This window comes from Thamnophis sirtalis, unplaced genomic scaffold (assembly GCF_051295495.1).
Source record: "Thamnophis sirtalis isolate CommonGarterSnake01/CBP01778 unplaced genomic scaffold, rThaSir2_p1.2 scaffold_5, whole genome shotgun sequence".
Taxonomy (NCBI): domain Eukaryota; kingdom Metazoa; phylum Chordata; class Lepidosauria; order Squamata; family Natricidae; genus Thamnophis; species Thamnophis sirtalis.
Window position 1 is genome coordinate 116,441,246 of NW_028261385.1, and position 27,815 is coordinate 116,469,060.

Consider the following 27,815-nt stretch of genomic DNA (forward strand, 5'->3'; position numbering starts at 1 on the left):
TTGTAGTCACTTCCTTATAAGCATTTCACTTTGTATGCTGCTTTGTATGCATTGCAGTGTTGCATGCCAACACTGGTATTCGGTCACCCATTGCATCTTTTCCCCCATAGATGTGAATGTCTGCTATTTCTTTAAATAAAGAATAGCTCTCAAACACATTGTTTTCCCTGACTGCACATGATAATAATGAAGGACACTGCTTGTACCATCACCAGATCAAATGTTAGTTATCCATTTAGGAGGTAAAACTGCCCTGTCTCTGTTCCTAGACATATTAGAATTTTGGGACATTTGGATCCCTTTAGGGTTATAGAGTCCAATGTTGCTATAAATGGCAGTCCTCTGTATAATTTTACAAACAACACTTGTTCTCATTGTTTCTGTAATGCCTCTTAGTACTACATGGCCACCGGCTGATTGCAGAGGTAAGGCCAAGAATCCTGGAATGCTGAACCAAGAGCTGTCTGAACCATTGGAGATGTTGCCACCAGTGTCTTTTTGTCTTGCTAAATCTTCGTGAGACTTTTGAGGCAGGAAAGAAATGTCTATATTCTACTTCAGTGCATCTTTGCTCATAGATTTAATTTAATTTGTTTGTAAAGTGTGCTACTTGTTTATTGAATGGATAAGAATGAGATACAATTTAGCCTAAATAAATTAAGTTTAAACAGCTATATTAAAGCATTAGAGTTAAAAATAATAAAAATAAAATATCAGAAATATGTAAAACCTTAAGCATAGCAGCAATGAAAAACCAAAGTTCTGAAAAGATTTTGTAACTGATTGGGGGGTGGGGGAAGGAGTGTAGTAGACAGTGCACCTTTGGGAGACACACTTTACAGGTTGAGGAAAAGGTATATATCAGAAAGTTTGCTCCCAAGTTGCTATCTATGTAAAGACACATTAAGTAGACTCATCAAAGGGGAATTAAGTATGCACAAGAAAAGCTCCTTCAAATAATATAGGGCCTAAAGAAATAAAATTCTAAAATCTCAAGCCCATTTTTTAATTAAATTCATTGTGTTACAGTTGTCCTATTCATCAGTTATCCAGCTATTTTTTCAAATGTACTGAGTCATCACAAGACAGCCCAGAGCATATCATATCAGTTCTGCAGTTCTAGATTGGTTGGCCTCTACAACCTCCAAATTTCCCATAAAAATAAACCCAGCAAATGAGCAAGGCAGTTTCATTGTTCAAATCAGGCCCAAATCCCTGGAAATACTGAAACATTCCATTGCTCATTAGCCAAAAGATCAAGATGTATAGAATTCCACCCCACCCCCAACTGCTGAATAATTATGTGAATAAGAATGAAGGGGGGAAATTAAAATTGTATGGAGTTCATTTTCATAATAGTGCCATAGCATGATTATATATTTCCCATTATTAATACTTGAAAAAATAATATGAATAGTTTGATATTGATCATCATACAAATATATTTCTGAAAAAGTTGCCAAGGAAACTGCAGAAACTTGTCCAAGGAGTGGCCAGGAGTCAAGGCTGACTGGTAGGCACATACATACATATCTACATAAAATCAGAGATAAAGGAATCACGAAGTTTATTATGTATACTCAGTGTTGTTGGATGTTATGGCATTCTTGCAATTTTAAATGTAAATTTTTTTAGAATAGACAATTCTAGGAAAAACTTGATGTATATTAGCCCAATTCAGTTGGTGCTTACTGCTTGATATTATGGAAAATCAAGTTACGGTTCTTAGAATATGAAATCTAAAATAATAGTATTTTCTAACAATTAGAAATACACTATTTATTTTAATGGATTTAGCAGTAAATTATCAGTTTTTCTTTTTGACAGTTAATAATATTGTGTTGTTTTAAAAGGGGAGATTATTTGAATGGTTAAAAAATGGAGAATTTGTAATAGTTTTTATCTATGTTCTGGGAGGTATTAGGGAGCAGTTGGTAAAGTAATTTCTCTTTCCTATTGTTTGACCCCCTATTTAAACATGTTATATTTGAACTGGCCAATTCTGGATTTTGTTCAGCAACATGAAAGATCCAGCTAGTAACTAACTAAATAACTGTCAGTTTTCTGTTATGCTATTTCCTTTTTAGCATTTATTGTTTATATTCAATGTGTATTTCATAGTTCTCACATCTAATACGTAGTTTACTGTGATGATTTTAAAACTCTTCATTTGATTTTTTTTAAAGGAATCTTTTATTCTTAAGATATTTGAAATACTGTACAAACTTAGCAATTTTGTGGTTTTGATAAAAATCATAATGAATGTCTTCAATTATATGAAGTAGGACTGACCTTGCTGAAGCAGAATCTTCCTTTAAATCAGTTTTTATCCTTTTACGATTTTCTAGCGATATGGACTACGGAATATATATATATGTATATGTATATGTATGTATGTATATGTATGTGTATGTGTATGTGTTGTATTTGTGCTGATAAATAAATAAAGGGAGACTAGTATATATCTATTTCAAGCTATTTAGCTCTCATCAGCTAGCCATACCCTTACTGGGATTCGAACCTGGGCTGTATTACATATTAGGCAGATGTGTTAACCACTAAGCCACAAGGTTCTCCTCCTTTATCAGCTGAGCCAGGGAAATAGGTATGTATTTAGTGTCACAACCCCTGGTATGCCCAAATATGTATATGTATATGTATGTACAAATATGTATATGTATATGCATGTATGTATGTATGTATGTATGTATGTATGTATAGATAGATAGATAGAGATAGATAGATAGATAGATATTCATTCTTTTTTAATTCCTTTTAATTCCTTTTAATTTTACAGTATATCTGGGTCATCATTCCAGTTTCTGATTATCTGTTCTGTTCTAAAGGATGCCATAGAACATAGCATGATAATGCAATGCAAATGGATAAATTCATTTTAACATTACAAGGACAGGTTTTTAGTGTTCATTTTTAAGTCCAAAAAGATTTGTGTTTCTGAACTGTCCAACATACCAATATATTTTTGCAGGTTTTAGCTGATGCTGTTGCACGCTTGGTCGTAGAGAAATTCAGCGATTTGACAGATAACTTTACATCACCTCATGCACGTAGAAAAGTGCTAGCCGGTGTTGTCATGACAACAGGTAAAAACAAAACAAGACCAACCTGCCATGCAACTGGGTTCTTTATCCCCTTGTTTGTATACAAAATAAAGTGATCAAGGTAAATCGATATTTCCCCTTTCTTTCCCATATTTAATAATGTGAAATCTCTTCATGCCAAAAATTATAATTAGTAATTCATATTTAATTGTAATTTCTAAATGTTGTTTATTAATAATTTATTATAATTAATAATTAATTGGGCATGTGTACATATGTATGCAAATCATTGTTTTTATTTTTAATTTTAAAGCCCTTTTTGGCTTTTGCTTAATCATATAAATGAAGTAGTTATTTATAATAATCAAATACTATATAATCCCAAATTTAATATAATAAAAAATTAACAACAGCATTGCTATTAAATATACAATATAGCTTAAATGAATAATTGACAGTTTCACTGTTAAAATATTATAATCATGTATATTTTATCCATGATATGTTCAGTACTAAAAGGATAGAGGTATTTTGACCCCAATGGACTGGAATTCACTGACTTAAATACGTTCTTTTGGCATGGCACCTATAATCCATAACACTATACTGTCCCATAAATAGAACTGATTGTTACACTAGTAAAACAAATTATATATTGAAAGAGAGAGAGAGATAAATTGAACAAGGGAGAGAAAAGGAATCAGTAATGGTCCTAAATTCTCTGACTTCTAGAAAGTTGTGTTTTATTCATGCCCATATATATTTCAGTTAGCTAACAATTGAAATGAACAAATGTATTTATTTTAATCGCATTGATTAAAAATTTGTAAATAGAATGGTTATAAAAACACTTCCAGTTTAAATTTATAGTTGTCATTTCATATTTGTTCAAATTCCACAAATTAGAATCTGATACTTTAAATGATGTTGCCCATAGACAATCAAATCTCCTATCCTAAATTGCATGAAAAATTCAACACATAGTTTAATTGTTAGAAGTCACATACAACAAAAAATGCCTAAGACTGCAAGGCTGGAAGCTAAATATTCTTTCTCTAAAATTCACAAACTTTCACCTAGCCTTATGATGGCAAACCTATGGCACGCGTGCCACAGATGGCACACAGAGCCCTTTCTGCGGCATATGAGCTATCACCCCAGCTCAGCTCCATCATGCATGCCTTCCACTGGCCAGCTGGTTTTCGGGTCTCTGCAATGCATGCATGGGGGAGTCGTGTGTGCATGCGTGGGAGGTGGTGGGATTGCAGGAGGTTGTGCGCACATACACGGGTTGTGATGCATGCGGGGGGGTCATGCACACATGCAGGGGGGAGGGGAGTACAGGGGGGTCTTGCATGCATGCGGGGGTCGGGGAAAACAGAGGGTCGGCATGCAATGCATTATGGGCATGCATGCTTTTGGCACGTAGCAACAAAAAGGTTAGCCATCACTGAACTAGCCCCACTGTATCTAATATGTATAGTTTGGATTAAATAATTATCTTAGTCAGTGTAATCTGAGTCTAGTAATGACTTAATCATATGGATATTTTCAGTCCATCCATGAAATGCACATAGCTGTATGGTTTGAGAATATAATGTATAAAATCCAGACTATGCAAATTAATAATTTGCTCATTTTAATATGATTCCAAAATTTGAAAGGCAATCCATACAGAATTGTCTATGTATTAAATATCTATGATTATGTAAATATCTGTGATTACTTTAAAGTTCAGAATTATTTAGAGTTGAAATTTTACTTGTAATTTAATTATTTAAATAAATAATTATTTTTATTAGATAGTGTCCATTAGACTACATATTTAAGATGGCTGGAGGGAACAAAACCTTTCTATAAGTCTTTTCTCCTGCAACTGATTTTCCAGGTACTGATGTGAAAGACGCTCAGGTTATAAGTGTTTCTACAGGAACAAAATGTATTAATGGGGAATATATGAGTGACCGTGGTCTTGCTTTGAATGATTGCCATGCAGAAATTATAGCTCGGAGATGCCTACTTAAATTTCTTTATACACAACTTGAACTACATTTAAGGTAAGTTCAAAGCACTTTTATGCTACAGAGTCAGGTTCTATCAATCACAGAATATTGTGATCATATAAATGTTTATGAAAACCTAATATACCTCATCAGATCTAATTCTGGAAAAAAATGGTTTGATCTCATATTTTCAGATGATAGCAGTTGAATTAATGCTTCTTTCCATCTCTGAGATAATGCAGATAGGAATTCATTTTGTGTTATTATCAGTTTTAAGAGCAGCATTCTATAGATTTTTAGATTACTCTTAGACAGGTGTGGGGGTCATCAGTCTTTCAATAACTTATAAAATAATTTTAATCTTTAAGCATTAATTTATGCTTGGCTATATCTATGTAAGACAGCTTAAAATTTCTGGGAATTGCAGTCAGTGCAAAATGCAGCAGTTTGGCTGCTAATCAGTTAACGATACAAATATAATGTGTTACTGAATGATCAGTACATGATTGCCAGTTGCTTATAGGATACATTTTAAAACTTTAGTATAACTTTCAAAGCTATGAGTATCTGCAAGAGGCCAAAGCAGGGGAGGACATTACATTAGGAAACATGGTCAGGGGTGTCAAACTCAAGGGCCGGCGCCTAGATCTTCCCCCTGAGGTCTTCCCTCTTAGATCTGGCCCGTGGGGCCGCCCTGGAGACAGCCAAGGACTGACCTGCGGTGCCTCTGCCAGCAAAAACTGAGCTCTGTTTACGGTGGCAGAGGGTTGCAGGATGCCATCGCAACCGAAAATGGAGTTCGGGAGCCGTTTTCACTAGCAGAGGGCTTGGGCTGCCACAGGCACCCTCAACATGACTGATGTTGAGCTGGCCACACCACCACACTCCCCCAATGTCTAATGCAACCTTGATGTGGCCCTCAATGAAATCGAGTTTGACACTTCTGGTGTAGGTAATTGTGATTTTCCTAATGAAGTCATCATATTTATCATGATTTTAGCACTGGGACATTATACTATGGATGCCTGTTTAAAGCCTAAATCCTTGGCAAGCATGCTGGTTGGTGACAATCTGAAGGACATCTCTTTTGTTGTGAGACTTGACTAGATACAAAGCCTCAGAAGGAGATGCCATTCCCTACTATTTGAAGCTCATTTATTTGGCAAGCAGGAAATCTTCTCTTCTGTTGCCCCCAAGCTATGAAATGATTTATATTCACTCTTTCTGGATTTTGTGAAATAATATCTTTTCCCTAAATTTTTAATTGTTAACATCTGTTTAAGATGTTTATGTTATAACCAGGGGTGGTTTTCACTTACCTTCCCTACCAGTTCACAAATGTGAGCACATGCTCAGCCTTCCACGCATGTGCTTTTAATGAAAAAAAGGCCTAAATGGGATGCCATAGAGCCGAGGTGGGTAGACAGGGCCACCCACGATTTCTGCTACCGGTTCGGGCGAACTGGTAGAATACCACTTCTGGTTGTAACTATTGTTAGGTGCCCTGAGTGCTAATTTAACTGAAAGATAGGATTCAATAAATAAAAAATAAAGCATCAATTTAATGAAATAAATAATGCCTGCTCTGCACAGACTATGGCATGAGGTTCTTCTCAAGAGATTTTCTGTCTATAATGCATAATTATATGGACATTCTATGAAACTATTGAATGCATTATTTGTAGTAGAATAACATTTTAATAATTATATATGTATATAATATGTATGTATGTATGTATGTATGTATGTATGTAGGTAGGTAGGTAGGTAGGTAGGTAGGTAGGTAGGTAGATAAATAGATAGATAGATAGATAGATAGATAGATAGATAGATAGATAGATAGATAGATAGATAGAATATAAAAGTCCTTATATAAAAGTAGTCCCCATTATTTTAAAATGATTCATAATATAGAGGAGCCATACTGAATGAATGGCTGAAGTAAAAACATATGCAGGAACTGAAATATACACCAGCAGTCATAAATTGACAAGGCTCCATTGGTAAATGTTGGGTGGAATTTTGAGACTGCTTCATGTGTTTCTTCTTGAGATGTTACAATTAATTTTTAAAACTATTCCAATCATATATTAAAGTGTCTGAAATATTTTGAAGCAAATTGTATGATTGCTTGTCTTCTGAGGAAATAAGAACCTTAATATCTGTCATCTTAAATCCCCAAAGGGAAAAAATTATATCTGTAATAGCCTAGAAGCTTTAATATAACATTATTTTTCAACATAGGCTGACATTTGTCATAGCTGTATGACAAATGGTCTGAAATGGTATAGCTTGAACTATAGGGTTGGACCAGAAGATCTCCAAAGTCCCATCCACCTCAATTTTCTATCTTCTAAATAATTTTGATACTAGGACCACACTTTACAAAACACTGTAATAGAGAAAATAATGTCTCTTTCGTAGCATCACCAGTTGATTTAGGGATAGTCTTTGGTTGTCGAACTTACATCTATTGTAAGTAGATATCTGTTTGGCCCCAGTTTCCACAAGGTGGTTAAGACTATTTATGCTAAAGTTTTCCCCTGATTTTCACATATGAGATGAAAGTCTTTTGTGCTTGACGAAGGACGAAGTTTTCTTGTTGAATTTATTTTGCAGAACTCCTCATGAAGAATTTTTGAGAATTAAGATTGGTAATGCATATTATAAAATTAATATCTTTCTGGATATGTACTACACTGAAAATACAGGACATAGAGACAGTGGCACAACTGACATAAAATTTTCTAAAGCTACTGGAAAAATCATAGAAAGATTTTAACATTGGGTTTAACAGAAACTTAGGTTTTAAGCAAATTGAATGTAAAATAACCAAAACAGATAATTTGTTCTTAATTTTCTTTATTTATAGTGTTATTGTACTAAACAAATTAAAGGAAAGTATGAATATATTCAACAGTATTAAAGAAATTTACTTCAAACTTAATCATAATAACAATGGAGAGGGAGACAAGTGACTTGAAAATTGTTATAAACAGAAAATTACATTATAAACAGCATATTCTGAATTCCTCAATATTTAATGTGGCCTTTCATTGATATAAAGGAAATTCAAATTAATCTATAGGTCACAAACAGAACTAATACCAGTTTTACCAATTTACTTCAATTGCCTATAAAAATTATTGCATAAGAACCACAAGTCTTTTTAAGCCTACTATAGAAATCAGAGCTACTGTGGCATAATAATTAAAGTGTAGAATTGGCATTAGCTCTGAGGAAAGGCAGGTTCAAGTCTACTCTCAGCCACAGAAGCTCACTGGATGCCTTTAGACCAGTCAATGTATGCTAGCTCAATGTATATTATAGGTTTCTTTTTGTTGAGACAAATGTTAAGGGGAAACAATGGAAACAGCAGAGGCATGTGGACCAAATTGTCCAATGTAAGTATCCTAAGTTCAATACTATATGTTGCATATATCTCCTACTTGATGCATGCAAGCAAGAACCTGTTGGCTTGCAAGATAGTCTGGCTTAAATTGAATAGTGAGAACATGCTTGCGGCGTACTGGCCAAAATGTCCTCCCCAAATAGACATTATTACATACTTATCATTAATATGAAATGATACATGTGGTGCATTTTGTGATTCTCTAGTGCTGTGATAGCGAACTTATGGCACTTGTGCCAGAGGTGGCACACAGAGCCCTCTCTGTGGGCACGCATGTGAGCACCAGCTGCTCTTCACGGGCACTGGAGCACCGAAAAACGCCAAAAATGCCCCCAAAGCAGGCTGTTTTGGGGACTGTTTTCAGGCCATTTTTAAGGCTGAAAAATGACCCTAAAGGTGGCCTGAAAATGGGCCAAAAAACACCCCAAAAATGCACACCAGCCAGCTGGTCTTCAAGTTTCCAGTGCTCCCACACGTACATATGCACATGCATTCCGGTTTCGGCACTCAGTGCCAAAAAGGTTCGCCATCACTACTCTAGTGTACGCTTTTGTGAATTTACTAAAACACTTTGATTAAAACATAGTCATGCATGCACAATGATTATGCAGAAGTCAATATTGATGTGGTTGTCTGATGATTAGTAAGGCATGTGGAACATTGTGACCTGGAATGTAAGAGAAAAAATAAATCATCAGGGAGGTGAATGGAAGAAAGGCAATTTATTTGTGTTGTGGGGGATGGGAAGTAAATAAAAAATCTGAATGAAGGAGCATCTAATTTTGTCGAATAAAATTGATGAATTTCCTAATGGAAGTGGTAGTGCAGATTTAATTATGAATAAAAGGCTAAAATGTACATCAAAATGATATATTGGTGTAGTATAAATTATTATTATTGATATTGGTAAACATTAAAGTAGGAAGTTACATCCCCGTTACATCCCAATTACAACAATAAAAATGCAAACTAAATGCAAACTAAAATAAAAGAATCAAAAGAAAAAATAGAAGGCACAATGAAGAAATAAGGTATATTATATAGTATATATATATAGTAAATAAGGAAAAAAATTAAGAATATAATAAAGAAGAAGAAAATAAATATATGAAGAAATGACTTCTGTCTCCATCTCAGTATAAACAATTTTAGTAACTTACCATCTTCTCTTAAAATACAACAAATTATTTTCCCATATCCCACCTCTTATCTATAAACTAATTTATAAAGCCTGGTCATTTCAATCCTGATTTAAGGATACAAAATCCAACTGGGCAGGTTTACATGTTGGACCTATGTCTCCATACTTGGAGCTGTATATATTTAATAGCTCTGTGAAAGGGGACCATCCCTTTTAGACGGCCCGAAGAAGATCCATAGTTGATTACTGGATGTTAACAAAAGTCCATTAGGAGATAAACAATGTATCTATTTTAAACTTCATCAAATAACTCAACTGTTGTATTTCTTCTTTTCTAGCTATCTTGATCTTTAATCTGTATAAATAATATCATATAACTTTATTTCAATTTTTGTCCCATCTCACAAAAAGCAATACAGAGCTTTCCCAGAGATTCCACAATCCCAAAATGGATGGGGAAGAGATTCAGGGTAGCCACACCCTAGAATCACTCAAGATATATCTAGTAGGTTAGAAATTATAGCTTTAGTTTGGCAAGATTCTGTCCAAATGAATAATTGCACTCGATTGGACTTGTGTTGTCTCTAGGATGAGCCTTACAAGAATTAAAGCAAATAGATATTGGACTAACAAAGTTTTTTAAAAAAAATAAAGACATACATTCTGTGAGAACATTGAAAAATGTAATGGCTTTGCATTATGGTCAACTTGTGGAAAATGTAGTTAACAGAGATTATATATATGTTGAAAAAAATAGGGAAAATAGATGAATTTGTGTTTTGTGGTAGAATTTTTAATAGAAGAGTGCAGAAAAATAATTTTATGAGAAATATAATGAGTTCTATGTGGTCCATTGTAAGTATAAATATTCAAAAAATCGTGAAAATGGCTCTGACATAAGAGTGCTTCTGCACTTTGCTACTTGGAAGTGAGTAGTGGATTCAGTGTGTTAAGAGAAATTTATAGACATTGGTCATGAACTTTATGAGTCAATGTTCTTTCTGATTTTTCTTTGGTTGGTTTCAGAGGCTCCATTTCAGCCATTTGTTTATAGTTTTTTTCTAAGTTGTAAGTGAACAACAGCTGTTTGTAATTTCTTTTGATATAATCCATGACTGAATGTACAGTTTGCTGCTAAATTACTTAAGCAAAAAAATCTTAATTATCTGCAGAATAATTTACTTCTATTGGCAATTCTCTCAGTAGTCCCTTTGATTTATTATAATAAATATGGCAATACCATAACATCTTTGATCTAGTTATGCTAAATTTTAGGTTTTGTTTGATGTACAGTATGTACTTTCATGCAACCTGAATAATATTTTCTCTCTTTATTTCAGCAATAAGGAAGACCAGCAAAAATCTATTTTTATCAAGTCAGAACAAGGTGGCTTTAAATTGGATGAAAATGTGCAGTTTCATCTCTATATTAGTACCTCCCCTTGTGGTGATGCTCGGATTTTTTCACCACATGAAGCTGCCCAAGAAGGTATAAACAGTAGAGATTATTTTGATAAAGTGAAAGAGAGTTCTTCTAGTTTCTAAAATCAAAATCAACTAAGTCCCGTCATATAAAACAGAACAGTACAAAAAACCTGCACCACTTTTGGCCCTTCATACAAAAATATGTTTCTGAATTAATCTATGACTTCATTGTAATTATTCAACACCCATGCAAAATACACAACAATTTACTTCTGTGTAGAATTTATTTATTTTATTTATTTAATTGTAAATAACTGCATGGAACAATTGTAAAGAATAGTAATAATGTGCAATCCATTCATTCCTACAACAGCATATTTATTGTGGCTTTAATTCTGTATGCAAATTGCATTGGAATATGTAAGTTATAGGTAATTTGAAAAAATCCTAAAGTTTCTTGAATGCATGAAATGCCACGATAACAATGAAGACTAGATAATATTATCAATTCTGTATATGTAAAACATTGTGTAAAATTATTATTGCACATGATAACTTTTCTAATTGCACTATATTTTGTGTTGTTTTTCTGTTCTGTAACTTCCCTGGCTGAAATAAGAAATAAAAATAATGCTTAATATTATTGGTCTAGTGCTTAAGGTACCAGGCTAGAAACTGGGAGACTGTGAGTTCTAGTCCCCCTCTGGCATGAAAACCCACTGGGGGAACTTGGGCTAGTCACTCTCTCTCAGATCACCTCGCCTCACAGGATGGTTGTTTGGGAAAAGTATCAGGTATGCTTGCCACCTTGAGTTGTTTATAAAAATATGAAAGGTGCCATATAAATAAATAAGTAATAAGTAATAAGCCCAAAACCCAGCCTGAAGATAGCGAGTGAGACCTTGCTGAAATGTTGCCAAGACAATCTCAATCTTACATGGGAAAAGTCCCAAATACAACAAGACCTGCATATGTATGTATGTATGTATGTATGTATGTATGTATGTATGTATGTATGTATGTATGTATGTATGTATGTTATAGTTGTATTAAAATTAATATTTATATGTTATGCTTTGTTTTGTAACTATGGTGGCTTGCATGATTCAGATCAAGGAGACAGACACCCAAATCGGAAAGCAAGAGGTCAGCTACGGACAAAAATTGAATCTGGGGAAGGAACGATCCCTGTCCGTTCTACAACTACAATCCAGACATGGGATGGTGTTCTTCAGGGAGAGAGGTTACTTACTATGTCTTGCAGTGATAAGATAGCTAGGTAAGCTACCTTTTTACAATGAGATATTTCAATTTGGGGTGGACAGCATTTTGTGGCTCAGGGACATAGGAGGGACATTATTAGTTTTCAACCGTATTTCATTTTGAGAGAATTTTGAAAGTAACATAGATATTTTAAGTCTCCTGGAGGAATACTATTATACTTTTACTTGTTACTATACTTCCTTTTTAAAAAGCAAAATGATCCCACAGATTTTTTGTGGTTGTCGGTAATTGCATACAGCCTTATCCAGCCCTTCTGCAGCTCATGGGTACACAATGCATGACTTGGGTGTGCTGGCCAGCTGGTTTTTGGCCTTTGAAGGGCCTCCGGAGGGCAGGGGGAGGCCATTTTTGCCCTCCCCAGGTTTCAGGAGGTCAGGAACGTCATGCACGCATGCACGAGGGGATTGAATTATGGGTGTGGGCACGCATGTTTTCAGCACCTGAATCAAAAACTGGTATATATCAGTGGTGAGTTGCAGAGCCTGCCCAGAGCACCGGGTAGGACCGTTCCAGTACAGTGCTACGGAGGGCCCACCCTCCCGCCCAAGCTCCTTACCTGTCCTTTAAACACTTTGGTGCTTCTGCGCACGCACACGGCGCGTAAAGCGCTTGCATGACGCTCTGCCCAGCAGCTGGAGCATCGCTGGAATACATGCACGTGTGTGTGCATGCTGCACGCATTCATGTAGAGGACGCCAGGCCGGTTGCAACGGGATCCAGAACCCACCCTGATACTTTCCTGTCTGTTGAGGGCTTTAAGTTGGAAATATCACTTACTTCCAGAAGAAGAATGTTTATTTACTCATGCATTTCTTTTATCAAATATTATTCCTTATAAATCAATTGATATATTCAGTCAGATTATATGTTTGTAAAATGATATTTAATGACTGCAATATTTTTCAATGATACGTGATTTAAAAATAATGATTTGAAGCGTATTTTAACACAAAATATCTAATTATACTTCAGTCTTATTAAATTGGAAATTCTAAAATGAGACTTTCACGCAAAGCATGAGTTTCAGAAAATTACAGCTCTACTGTTTTGATCCTTCTTTAAACTTAAACAAGTCAATCAGAATTGTATCACAAGACATATGGAAGAAAATGTTAAAAGCATATGCTACTCAAAATGTATAAAAATCAATTCTGCATTTCCCAACTTGAGTATACTACTTGGAATAGTTCAATTGCTTTTAATTTTATTTGGCTAATATGATTAAATCTGGAGTCCTTTCAAGTTTTACATGCCTACTGTATTAGCATTGTTGAGTGCTGACATGATAAAAGATAATATTATTTGTTTCCCTTTAGGTGGAATGTACTTGGTATTCAAGGAGCTTTACTTAGCCTCTTTGTAGAGCCAATATACCTCTCAAGCATTATCTTGGGAAGTTTGTATCATGGAGATCATTTGTCCAGAGCAGCATACCAGCGGATAGCAGAGATAGAAGATCTACCATCTCTCTACCTACTTAACAGACCATTACTCAGTGGTAAGCATGAAATGAAAGAAAAATTGAATCTCTCCTAATGCTGTCAGCTTTTTCAAAATATTGCAACTAACACAAAAACTTTAATAAATGGTAAATCTATGTCAAGAGCTTGGAATCAACTAGACTGTTGCTATTGACTATGGTTTAGTACAAAACTAGGGATAAACATGGTGGAATTGATGGGTATGAGGAAGCCTCCTATTATTTTTGCACATGACTACAAACATTGATGCCTTATTAAAGGAATGTTGCTCCAAGTTTTAATTAATTTAGTAACTGAGCACAGAGCCACACATTGTGAATAATTTCATGGTTTTTTTAGATTAACTGAAGAACATAGTGCAAAGTGAGCGAAAAGACTGCTAGGGGCTGATTTTTGTTAAAGAAGAAAAATAAAATGTTGATATTTTAATACCAGGAGACCTAAGAAGCCTATTTAAGTATTCTAGTAGTGGTATTTACACAAGCTGTATAAACGGCTGTATTATATAAAAAAGCTTTCTCCAAAGAATCATGAAATTACACATTAAATAAAATTTTACCATGTCTTTTTTAAAAAAAAATCCTTTTTATTAGTTTACAATATAAATTACAAAAATACAAAAGCAAATAATAGAAAAAATATGGGAGGGAAAAGGGAAGAGAAAAGAGTAGAAAAGAAGGGAAAAAGATAGTAACATCAAATTCAACTTTTTATTTTTACAAAGCAGTATAAACTAGCCATTTCTATAACAACCAATCTATCTAATCGGTAAAACCCAAAATCAAAATTTCATTTTTTTCCAACTCAAACACAAAGTCCAGAAATGGTTTCCAAAAAGAAACAAAAGTACTTGCGTTTTTCTTTTCTTTTATCAAAGCAGTCAATTTAGCCATCTCTTCTAATTCCACCAGCTTTTGCAACCATTTATCCATTGTGGGGATTGAAGTGCACTTCCATTTTTATGCATAAAGTAAACTTGCTGCCATGAACATATATAAGATCCAAGTTCAAAAAAAAAATTCCAAGTCTTTTTCCATTAAACCCAAAAGAAAACTTTCCAGTTTTATCTTTATATTCACTTTGAGAATATTCTGTATTAGAATATGAATCCTACTCCAATATTTCTTTTCTTTATCACAGGTCCACCATAAATTATAGAAAGTCCCTTCTTTAAATTTGCATTTCCAACATTCATTTGAAATACCTTTATACATTCTCGTTAACTTATCTGGCTTTTGCAAAGTGGTGCTTAATTGATATGAAACCCCCTCCCCCCATAAAAGAGAATTAAGGGGCAGATTTATATCCATTTTTTCTAGCATTAAGCTTTACTGAATCAAATAAATACAAATCTAATTATTATCATTTAAGAAAATATTTTGTGGATTGATTAGGAATATATAAATAAAAGATGATTACATGCTGGAGATTGTAATTGTAATATGTTAGCACCAGGAAAAAGAAATATTTATTGCAGTAAATATAGTTAACCTATTCTGGAAAGTGATCGTGTACTTTTTTTCTCCTTATATGTATACCAAATTTTTCACACTATAAGACACTCTGGAACATAAGATGCACCTACCTTTCTGGGAGGGGAAAAAAATCTGCCTCTGCCTCTCAGCAATTTGCCTCCTGCAAATAGCCTGATCAGCTTCAGCACAGCCTGATTTAGCATGAGCAGCTAATTGACGGTTGGATCGGCCCCCTGGAACACCGCCAGTCAGCTGTTCCAGGCTGCGGAAATCGCTGTTGCTGCCATTCAGCGACAATAGGTGGTGGCAGCAGCAATCCCTGCCTCCTGGAATGGGCCGAAAACAGAACTCACTGAGGCTGAAAATGGGGCATGCTGAGGCAGCAATAGGTGGCGACGGCGATGGGCGGCGATAGCAATGATGGCGGCTGCAATCTGCGCAGCCTGAAACAGCTGATCGGTGGTATTCTAGGAGGCTGATCCAACCACCAATCAGCTGTTCGTGCTAAATTAGGCTTTGCTGAAGCTGACCAGGCTGTTTGCTGTTTGCTGCAAGGAGGCAAATTGCTGGGAGGGAGAGGCAAAAAGGTGGGGGCTGGCAGGTGGGTGGGGCTTTGGCAACATTCACTTTATAAGATGCACAGAAATTTCTACCCACTTTTTTGGGGGGAGTGCGTCTTATAGACCGAAAAATACAGTAAACTGAAAGCATAGTTAATAGAAGAGCAACAAATCAGCTTTTGTGCCCACATGCGTGATCTTATATGCTAGCTTTTATTAAGTATTGGAAATGATTTCACCTTTAAAAGAGATCTACAATCTATTTGGTATTACCCTAATTTTTTCTACCAGGTACTAATATTTTTATTTGGTTATTTCAGGTATTAGCAATGCTGAAGCCCGTCAGCCAGGAAAAGCACCTAATTTCAGTGTGAACTGGACAGTTGGGGATGCTGGGCTGGAAGTTATTAATGCTACAACAGGCAAGGATGAGCTTGGTCGTGCATCCCGTCTTTGTAAGCATGCACTATATACTCGCTGGATGCGTGTTTATACAAAGGTAGGTTTCTAAAATAGACAGTCCAGTGTTACTTTATGGCTATTAGACTTACTTTCTGATTTTATCTCTGAGGCTGAATGTTTTCAAGGTATGAACTCTGATGAACATCAAATATGAATTTATAGTTGCTGCTGCTCCAAGAACAACCTGGGATATAGAACTGAGACACATTGGTTTCTTTGATAGGGAATTACTTGTTATTCAGATATTGCTGAACTAAACTTCCAGAAGCCCCAGCCAGACTCAACAATTATAAGAAAAGTAGGAAATTTTCATGTGACAACATGTGCAGAGCCACAATTTTCCTATCCATGGTGTAATTTCCTTTTCTTATCTCCCATTTATCTCATAGAATAGGATAGGAAAAGCTTTGCTTATAGCTGCCATGTTAAGAATTTGGCTTAAATGATCTAGGAAAGAGTCTACATCAAAACTCCTCAAACTCTTTATGAAGATTGAATTTGTTCATCGGCTCCTAAATATGTATTTATTATATGAAAATAATTTCATAAATACTACTTTAACAAATAGTGCACCAATACTAATAGTACTACTAATAATAACATTGACTCCTTGGTTAGTCCTGTGGATCCTTGGCAGTTGATACTGACCACTGGGGAATTCTAATCTTCACATATTCATTTCTAATAAGTATAGAAATTTTCCTCCCCCTCCCATTAGCAAAATGTAATAATATTTACAAAAATTACTAACAAAAGAAAACATTTGGCGCATGGCTTCTGAAATTGTTTCCAACCTCTTTACCAGCACTGACTGTTATCCTTTGTAACAAATGTATGTGTGTTGGGTCTATATGGGTGTTTTTGTTCTTCCATTGTGGTTTTCCCCCCTGTTCATGTTTATGTACAGGGCAGACTATGTATCGCCCCTCTGGGTCATGTAGGAGGCAGGAGAGCTTAGAATGAACAGCCGGTAACATTTTGAACAGCCACCTCTCCCATAAGGTTGAATTGGGATAATTTTTTCTGGAATGTTTTACTTCACATCCCCTGGCCAGATTTAACCCGCTTTTGAGCTCAGGATTTTACTTGCCAGCCTCTTCCCCAAATTAAATTATATTTTCATTATTTGGAAAGTTATCGTAACTAAAGGACAAGAGCCTTTGACATAACTTCTTTCCATTATTCTATTGACTTGAGAAAAATAAAAAGACAAGAATAAATAGCAGAGAAAACTTATTTAAAACAAAGAAGGTGACTACTGCAAAGTATTATGAGCACTTAACATGTCTATTTAAAGAAACCTAATTTTAAAAATCCATAAAAATATCTTGGGAGAAAAAAGTTTTTTATCTCCGTTATACTGATTTCCCTACATCAAAAGCATCTGTCTCTGCATGGCTGGGCATGGCTGTAGCCCCATGGGCCCTTTAGGAAAAGATTGGGCTGCGAGATGAAGTGCACCTCCCTTAACCAGTTTTCATCCTGCTGAGTGTAATTCAAATAACCTTTGGGGGATTGCTCTGCTTTCAACAGCTCTCACTAAAGGGAAATGAACCATGAAACAGAAATGAATAATTGATTGGAAAAGGATGGGGTTGTTTTAAGTCCAAATGGTTTTTCTGTTAGTAAGATTCTGGGTTAACTTTTGAACCCTTGCTATTTATTTGTGGATTTGAAAGCATTGCAATTTAATATTGGAATTACAAAATAGGAGGAAGGACAGTGTGTATTTGGTGTCAATTTAGAGATTGATTCTAATGGAAAGTTTTATAATAAAAAAAAAACAAATCAGTTCGTTGGATTTCAATTTACAAGAATTTAGAGCAATCAAGACGGTGCTTTTAATTAACATCTCTTTTTTTCTCTCTCTCTCTTTGATTTATCCAGCTTCCTGCCAATCTTCATTCAAAAGTCAATAAGCCAAATATATATCATGAAACAAAACAGGTAGCTGTGGAATATCAAACTGCCAAAGAGTGTTTGTTTAAAGCATTTCTGAAGGCTGGCCTTGGGGCCTGGGTGGAGAAGCCTATAGAGCAAGATCAGTTTTCCCTGGCTGTCTGAATTATGGTCCGCACTTCATGGGACTCTGATGAAAGGTCCAGTTTCTGTATCAACATTTCATCTGTTCATCTATAACAGCAGCTTTTTAACTTTTGTGATTTGGGGAACTAACTTGTGATTAATTCGTTTTGGTTTGGTTGAGTTAATTCAAACTAAAGAAAAACTGATGATATAGTAACTAGTTAGAACCAAAACAAAATTATTTGATTACAATCTCAAGACTATCTTCGCAGGAAAAAAAATCTTGGTGCAATTTTTTCAATCATTCATCCACACTTTTTAACAATTATTTTAATGAATTGCTGTCAGATGCATGTATAATGCACATGGGACAGGATTTTTACATGCCACTCAAGTATGTACTTTAACTTTGTGTTCTATTTTCAGAGCCTTAGAAAAAAGAAAAATTATGCACTTTTAGAGTTTTATTTTTAAATTGATTAATATCATACCAATGATAGAAATTACAAAACTGGACTGGTGTTTAGACAGTTTTTCCTGCTTCTGTCCCCACCCTTAAAACACAGCTGCTGAAAATCTTTGTCTTTGCTGTGTGTATGTGATAGTTTTTAACATGCTACTTTCTATTCCATTTTAAAATACTTGTCTTCAATTAGCATTTATATGCATTGTGACATTATTGGTTTTTACCATTGTAAACTGGAAACTATTTGTAAACTAATAGAGTATAGATTTCAGCTTAGATGTAGGTGGTTCTTTGTTTCACAGGAACCTTCTAAATTACCACAGTAACATTATCAATGTGGTGGCCATTTCAGAACACTCTTTCCTTTGTGAGAAACTTGCTGATTTGCCAAAAACCTACTGCACATGTGCACCACAACAGTTAAATGAGTGAAAGGTTATTCTAAGTTAAATTATATGTTCTTTAAAGATTTAACTTATTTTCAGCCAAACTGTATATAACTATGAGGTTATGCTGCCTGTGACTGTAAACATGTGGATATAAAACTACCTATCCAGATTATTCTGCAATGTAGTTTTGTTTGATCTAGTATAATAGGAATAAATGTTGAGCACCTATTTATTTATGAAGTACCCAATCCATAAGCATGTTTGTATGTGTCTGGATCTCTGAAAGACAGCAATATTTGCAGAGGGAACTAATACTTGTGCTGAGCATAGGTCTTCAGACTCCCTAGAGCAGGGGTGTCAAACTCACATTGTCATGGCGTCATCACGTGACGTATCAAAACTTTTTTCCTCTTTGCTGAACTGGGTATGGGCACGGCCAGTGCATGAGGCATCGGCCCGCGGGCTGGGAGTTTGACAGCCCTATCCTAGAGGATCCTCTGCTTAATAATCATGGTCAGTGTGCTGCACCAACTATTAGCTGCAAAGGCTTACCCTGAAATGCAGTGTGTATATGTCCTCGTGTTGAGCTAACTAATCCATCAAGCCATCTCTTCTACCCAGTTTCAGTGTTTCACAAAGCATTTACTCTGTTTATTGATTGATACCTCACCTCTAGCTTTATCTCAATTAGAGAAAGTAGTTATAAACATGAAATTGTGCTAGGGTTTTATTTCAGTAATAAAAAAGCGAAAGAGTTAAAACAAAATTAATAACAACAAAATAAAAATTAGTTTGGTCTTTTCAATTCACATTCTGGCAAAGTATGCCATGTAGGTTTTACACTGTTAATTTTGACTGTTCTTCAGTTTGAAAATAACATGTTTTGCGAAATAAATGCTAGGAATTTCAGGTGATACTCATATTGAAGATTTCAGGTCAGCTATAGGTATTTTTCAATGTCCGGGTAAAGAGATGTAGTAGATAGAAATAATAGCTAGCATCTGCATCTCATTTCTATGTGGAGCCTGGATAGAACTATCTACAGTATATTGTATTGTGTTGATAGATACAAACACCCATGGAAGGATATATGCATGTCCGTGAAAGCCTTATTCAGTATTTAATAGATACGCCCCTTGTCTTTCTCAAGACAAAGGCCATCTCTATTCTGGTATAGAACTGTGGACAAGGAAATCACAGAATGAGATCTGAACTCTGTGGAAATTTGGGCAGGCATGGGAAAGGATTCTAGACTACGGTCATCTCTTCCTCTCATGAGTATATCCACTCTTCCTCCTCTAACAGTCATTTATGTAACATATCTGTATGTGCTCCTTTGGTCTTTGGTCATTCCTAACAAATTTCACTGGGTCCACCTAGTCATGAGCTCCTCATCCAGGCTCCTGTGTCTTCCTCAAGCAAACTAATAGCAAATGAATGGTTGGTGGGCTGCACTAGCAATTAATGATGCAATTTATGGCTGTTGCAAGAAGTCTGCAGACAACACTGATCTCTGGTGAAACAACAGAGAGGCCTCTCCATTGATACTGTAAAAACATCAAGCAGAGTGGGGAACCATGTGGCATCTCCATCAGCAGCCAAGTGAATTGCTCCAGAAGCCATTTGCTGCAGAGAACCACATGAAGCTTCATGGCTAAGATGATCTGTCAAAATCCATCATGTCTTATCAAGGAGAAAAAACAAATGCAGGTATTTTGCACAGATGACCTAACTCTTACCTTAAGAAACCATACTTTATGCAGGTGCAAAGTCCACCTCTCATTTAAGTGTATGCATAAAGTAACCAGACATGGCAAAAAATAAATATGCAAAAACTTTCTGCAACTATTAAAATCTGATCTCTAATTATTAGTTGCAGATATTGAAAAACTGCAGGTAACAAGAACCGCCTTTTTTTAAAGGAAAAATTATTCACTTAAAAAAACCTATAGTAATAAATATCTGTGTTGATAGGGCCCTACAAAATGTAGTCTGCAAGAGAAAATTATTTATGTAACACATTTAAATGGCAATGACAGAATTGTAACTTGAATTAAATAGGCAATAGCTACATTTACCTACTGAAAAGATTATCACTTAAATATTCACGCTACAATATACATTATTGATAATCAAAGCCAAATTATGAGCAATTGGAAAGTAAACTAGATGATAGATAGGATTGTCAACTTTGCCAAAATAACACATTTTGCTATCTGAGCCAGATCTGAAAACATGCCTGAGGCTTTCTGCCTCATGGTTGGTGCCCAGAGGGTCTGGCTGATGACAGAGATTTGATCAACCTGCATTTTGAGACCAACCGAGCATAGCATCAGTTGTGTTACTTTAATCTTTTGAAAAAACTAACAAGGGAAAGGTTTTCTTTTGACAACTGACTAAACAGAACAATAAAGCAAGGCTAAATAAATTTCACAGGATTACAGGTAGTCTTCGACTTACAACCACAATTGAGCCCAAAATTTGTGTTGCTAAGTGAGAAATTTATTAAGTGACTTTTGCTCCATTTAAGACATGTCTTGCTACAGTTGTTAAGGGAATAGGTTAACAGTTGATAAATTAGTAATCTGGTTGTTAAGTGAATCTGGCTTTCATGACCTTCTGACTTTGCTTGTCAGAAGATCGTGAAGGTGATCACATGAGCCCAGGACATTGCAGCAGTCATAAATAGAAGTCAATTGCCAAGCATCTGAACTTTGATCACATGATTATGAGGATGCTGCAAAGGTTGTAACTGTGAAAAATGATCATAAATCATTTTTCAGTGCTGTTGTAAATTTGAATGGTCACTAAATGAATGGTTTTAAGTTGAAGACTACCTGTACTGACTTGTTTTCCATAATTGATTGGCAACCCTGATTGTGAATCACCCTGATATTCCCAATAATGCCTTTTGTGTACAAAAGTACTTAAAGTATGCTATAAATTCTCAGCAATTTCTGTCTTGAAACAGACTCTGGTTTAAGTTTTAGAGTGGTGCAATTTGGACAAAAAACTTGGAACATTGTTTATTGCTGTACGAGTGAGACCAGTATTCCTTTATCTTCTACAAACCTGTAGCTGGGTTAAAAGAAGATGCTTCTGATTGCTTTGTCAGGATTTATTGATATGTCTAAATGGAGAGGGTGGGAGGGAAAGCCCAGTTAAAGTCTGACTGTGATATCAAAAGACTCATTTAAAGTGACCAGAGTTTCCCCTATTTGAATTTCACAGCCAATTCTCATTTGCTTTTGGTTTATTTCAAATTAAATAAAGGCTCTTCAGAGGAGAGGGAAAAGTCAGTCCATGCAGGGATACTTTCAGTTAATTTTCTTAAGCACTGAATTTCTCCAAGATGAGTATTTTTGCATTGTTTTCTCTCCCCCACCCAATTTCTCTGCCTCAGAGAGCTGCACTGTCATTAGCAATAAATTTTTAAAGGGGGAAGGTTGTTGTTGTGTAATTCCTGTGACTGATTTTATAACCCCTGTAGCAAGTAACCTTCTTGGGTAGATCCAAATAAGATTACAGGATAGAAATCTGTCCAAAATAGCACAAACATCCTTAATATTATTATTACTGTATTACATAACAGTTACTAAGCATGCTGATATAGTTGTTTTGCTGTTCTCATTTTATTTCGAAGGAACTCATCTTTGCCAAAATATTTGTCATTTCTATTAGGATAACCTGTGTCTGTGTGAATTCTATTATGGTATAATTTTTATTAAACTATTTGCTCATTTTGAATTAGCAAAAGTGTTATTAATATGATATGATTCCTTATTACAATGGGATTTCAAAAAGCTTACACATGCTGTAAACAATGAACTCCATTGGTTGCTGATGTGAACATTCCATCACATAAAGTAAATTCCAATATGAATGGTCCACTTTTGTATTAACATTTCTCCATGATTGACAGGATAACAACCCTGTTCCAGCTGTAGCACAAAAATGTTTTCACGATAGGCAAGAGAGGGATTAATTTCCTTTCCTTTTATGCTCCAAACAATTAGCTGTTTTCCTTGTAAAATTAGAAATGCCTATTTTGATTTAATTGCAATGGAGATTTATTTTTGTTTTGTTAAATATAAGACTATAGATACCTTTTCAGATGCGAGAGAGATATGTGATTTAAATTCAAAGAGTTAAATGAGTTAAATGAAGTGAGTTCACAAATGAAATGAACAAAACTGTTCTTTGAAAATGTGTGTTGTACTTTAAATACAAAGATTGATTTGCAAAGTATGCAGGAAAATGAAATGCAATGCTAATTATTAAAGAAAATAAAAGCTCCTTCAATGAAAAATTTGTTAATGGATTGCTGGCCCAGTATGGGTTGTATCTCACAAGGATTGGCAAATACATTTGGCCAAAATGTATTAAACTGAATCCTGTAGAGGCTGGAAATGAAATGGCCTGTAAACCAGCAAGACAAAGGAGTGGAGATCAGAATGATATTCTGAATGCTGATTTGTGGCAATACCTAATCTTAAAACGGTTAGAGTAAATACTCAGCCTCAGTTACATAGTACTGAGTTAATTAAGGCAGTGTCTTTGCAAAACACAACTTTTATATTTGAATGGAATTGCCTGGGATAAACTTTCAGATATTCCTCCCCTCCCCCTGCAATTTCCATATTGGAATGTATTAAACCTCTCAGTGAACATTCAAGGGAAAAACAATTGTTTGAATTGTCAACATACAACTGTTCAGAATGTGAAAAAATAATAGAAGAATGACCTTGTACAGAAAACTGGACTTAATAGATTTAACAGAGGTTTATTCCTATGACTGGAATACAGCAATTTAAGCTTATAATTTGCTTAAAAAGAAAAAGAATAATGAAAAGAAGATTTTGCTCTGTATGATAAAATTATTCACAACTGACCTTGACAATATTGTAGACAGCTTCTTAGTTAATAAAAAGAATTCTTGTTTTGGTTTCTATAAGTTTCTATTTTCTTTTTTATGACCATTCAACCAACCAAGAATAGCAAATTGGAAAACTCAGCCTTGACAGCCCTTTTTAATAATAGAGGCTTTGGTTCAACCTGCTTAATAGCTGCAGAAACATGGCAGCATTATTTCCAGAGTATCTTTACAATTAAATAATTAGATAATCCAATTGTGACTTACTAAAATGCTCTTTCTAACTGGACATCTGCATTTACAGATGAGGTTAATGAGATTATTTCAGTTTAGACTTGGAAAAGTCCCAGAGTTACTGAGGAGAACAAAGATTGGCAATCATTTTATTTACATACATTAAGAGTTCAGCATGTTTTCTGCTGGAACTGGAATCATGCCACTGTTACCTCTTTCTAGTATAAAGAAAAAAATTGATCCTGCCAACGATAGATTCATCAGCCTGCTTAATACAAGTTATACACCAAATATCTCCAGCCAAAAGTAAGATACAGGGTTGAAAGTGTGAATGTTCTAGTTAAGGAATAAACTGACCTTAGTGGGGCCCACTTAGCATTAGACTACTATCTGATCCTTCATCGTCTAGCTGAAAAATTCTCTTCCTATCTGAGAGATTGCCTCTTCACATCCTTCATTGATTTCAAATCAGCTTTTGATTTGAACCTACGGGGAAAATCTAATAGGTTTCTCAGCAAAGACTGCTCAGTCTCTCTAATAACTGTTAGATGCTATCCTTGTGAATCTCTTTCTAGAGCTATTTCCACACAGAGACAGTTGAAGCAGGGTGCATTTTGATCCCCTTGGTTTTCAATTTGTATTTTAAATCAGTAATCCAGGGCCTCTCAGTTCCTAACCATTACCTTGTTAATGTGTCCTTTGGATTAATAAACAGAATATTACCAACTGTTTTGTATGCACATAATGTTGTAATCATATTTGTTTCCCAGTGTGGAATGTGATGGGCACTAAACTTTTTGGTCTCTTTGCGCCTTAAAGAGAAATGTGTTATAAATCATCAAAAAAAGGAAGTTTTAGTTTTTGCACAAAATAATTACAAAATTCATAAGTGGAAATTAAATGGGAACTCTGTCAAGCAGGTGCATATCAAAACTATCGAAGTGTGCTTCCAGGCTTCAGTATCCTGAAGAAAACACTTTTCTTTTATAGATGGTATTGGTCAGCATAGAGTTCTTCAGCTCTCCTGAGATTTTGCCATTCAAAGGGATTTTCATTTCATCCCTACAGGCATTCTATCCTTTGAGGCCAATGTAATATCCCAGCTTCTCTAGGACATACACATCTGCCTTTTATTGTTTCTTTGTTTTACAAAACTTGATATCCCTAAATTAGTATAGTTTAAGCTTCTTAGAGCTAGTCTGGTCCACTCCCTAGAACTCTTGTTGGAGAGTAATTAGGCTTTGAAATACAACTAAGCAGCAAATCTGGGATATTGATTTTCAGATCAATCTAACTTACAGTTTGTGAAGTGTGTCGTCGTCCCCCCCAGTTGTTATGCACTACCTGTTCGGACCCCCACCTTGTCCGTTCAGAAACGAAAGCCAAACAGAAAGTTCAAAGGAATGTTTTTATCAGTCCCGGCTCTTGCTGGCTGCGAGCCCAAAATAAACACAGATAAATGCTCTGGCAAAAGTCCTAACTCATAAACTGCTACAAAACAGGATTATATAAATCAAGTCACTTATCCAAGTACTTTTCTTGATGGTTGCACGCGAACGGAGAACATTAACACTAGAACAGGAACGGAACGAACCATTGCGTGGCACCAGCAGTGTCTTTATACTCAGGCGAGGATCCCAATGAGCAACAGCCGCTCGCAATCATCTCCTGTATTTCCTCCTTTGTCCTTTATGCTGAGTAGACCTAAGCCTGCTTGCCTCCTGATACAATTCCCAAATACTTTCAGGAACATTCCCTTTGATCCAATGCTCTGCCGCCACCTGGTGGCCAACCAGTCTCTCCTCACCCTGCTCGGCGTTGACACCCTGTCCAGGGTCCTCCACCTCCTCCAAGGCCGACTCATCAGCCCCCTTGCTGTCGGAGTCTGGCGACAGCTCTAATGGCTCCTGCCAGGCCACAACACCCTGTCCAGGGTCCTCCACCTCCTCCAAGGCCAACTCATAAGACCCCTCGCTGTCGGAGTCTATATATATACTGTACACACACACACAGTATATATTATTTATTGTTTGAAGCATATAAACATCCTCCCTTGTAGTTGAAATCAAAGTAGCTTGATGGAAAATACCATTTATGCCATTTTTATCATTCTTCTGTCAAAGACTTGAAGGGTTTTTTCTTTATAGTGATACCTATTCACCAAATTATCCAAGTACTAACAAGTTAACAACTTTCCAACTGCAAATTACAGAATCAACTGTAGTATATCATGCAGTGACCCAACTGATGTAGGCTTTGGTGTATATCTCGGCCTGCAATGAAATATTCTATTCCATGTAAAACCTGGTCCCATAGTTTGATTTCTTGTATTTTACATATTGAATTGTTTCAATGTGACTTGTTATTTAACCAAGTACTAATACCAACATTTCATTCACATAGTGGCTTCAGATCTGTGGCATGCAATGATGTCAGCATTGTTGGAATAGTGGCTGGAATTGATGGCAGACATTTTAAGAGCATATTCCTTTCATCTGTAAGAGTTCCATGCACTTGTTTCACTCTAAACATTTTCCACCAAATTGTCCGACTCAAATGATAATAGAAGCATGATTGAAACCACTGCAACTAATTGACTGAAGTGATAGATTACCTTTTCAATAATCAATTTGACTAAATTCCACTTGGCTTGAAAAAGACCCACAAGAGCTTTATTTAGCTTTATTAGATGTATCTTATACCTTATATGTGTGTGTATATAATTTTAGATTCGGTTTATATACGCTTGTTTTTTTATTTTTCCATTCATAAAGGCTACTTTCTAAAAATTATATCTGAATGTACAATATAAATTATATACTCTTTGCTTTTTTCTTTGTAAGTATGACTGAATTAATTATCTTGAAAAAATTACACTTTAATTTAGCCTTCCAGTGCAAAAATGTTTCTGCAGAATTCTCCCTCTTATCCAAGCATTTACAAATGTAACTATTATATTCCTTGGTTCTTAATATCTAATTGAACCTAGGAGTAAAAGCACTATACTGTCCATATTTATCTGAAACTTTAAATCTGATAGACTGTCATTAAGTACCACTAGTCTGGTCAACCTAAATTTAAAAAGACAATTCTTTTATTTATTTATTAATTTCTTCAAGCATACCTACCAAGTCCTATTGGATAGTGTTTGTTGACTTGTGCAATTCAATCTTTAATTCTTCTTTGAGTTGCTTAGATTTCCTATCAAACCAATTTCAAAGCTTCATCCTGAATGACGTTTCATTTTCACGCATACTGTTAGAGCATCCTCATCCACTGTGATCTTGGTTCACAGTGATCAGCATAAATTTTATCTCAGCCCAAGGCTTTAAAGATATCTAACCTGTTAGACATAATAAGATCAGCAGAAAAAGGAGAAGGGATTGCCCTACTTCTCACTGATTGGACACTACAAGTCCATGGTGCACGATCATGGCATATCTGAAGGAGGCAATGCGAGATAGAGTGGCAGGGAGAGTGTTGCTCCATAGAGTGACCAAGGGTTGGACGGACACAATTGAAT

At 35.4% G+C, this 27,815-nt stretch overlaps 1 protein-coding gene across 2 annotated transcripts in view; it reads left to right on the plus strand.

Annotated features, from left to right (window-relative positions):
• Positions 1-19,352, plus strand: part of LOC106548528 (adenosine deaminase RNA specific B1) — a 62,033-nt gene extending 42,681 nt beyond the window's left edge. For both annotated transcript variants that reach the window (XM_087716705.1, XM_087716707.1), the window contains 7 exons: positions 2,990-3,104; positions 4,951-5,119; positions 10,959-11,107; positions 12,154-12,322; positions 13,644-13,825; positions 16,164-16,342; positions 18,193-19,352. In XM_087716705.1, coding sequence (XP_087572831.1) covers positions 2,990-3,104; positions 4,951-5,119; positions 10,959-11,107; positions 12,154-12,322; positions 13,644-13,825; positions 16,164-16,342; positions 18,193-18,369 — 1,140 coding nt within the window. In that variant the 3' untranslated portion in view covers positions 18,370-19,352. The remainder of the gene's footprint in view (positions 1-2,989; positions 3,105-4,950; positions 5,120-10,958; positions 11,108-12,153; positions 12,323-13,643; positions 13,826-16,163; positions 16,343-18,192) is intronic.
• Positions 19,353-27,815: the final 8,463 nt, after the last annotated feature.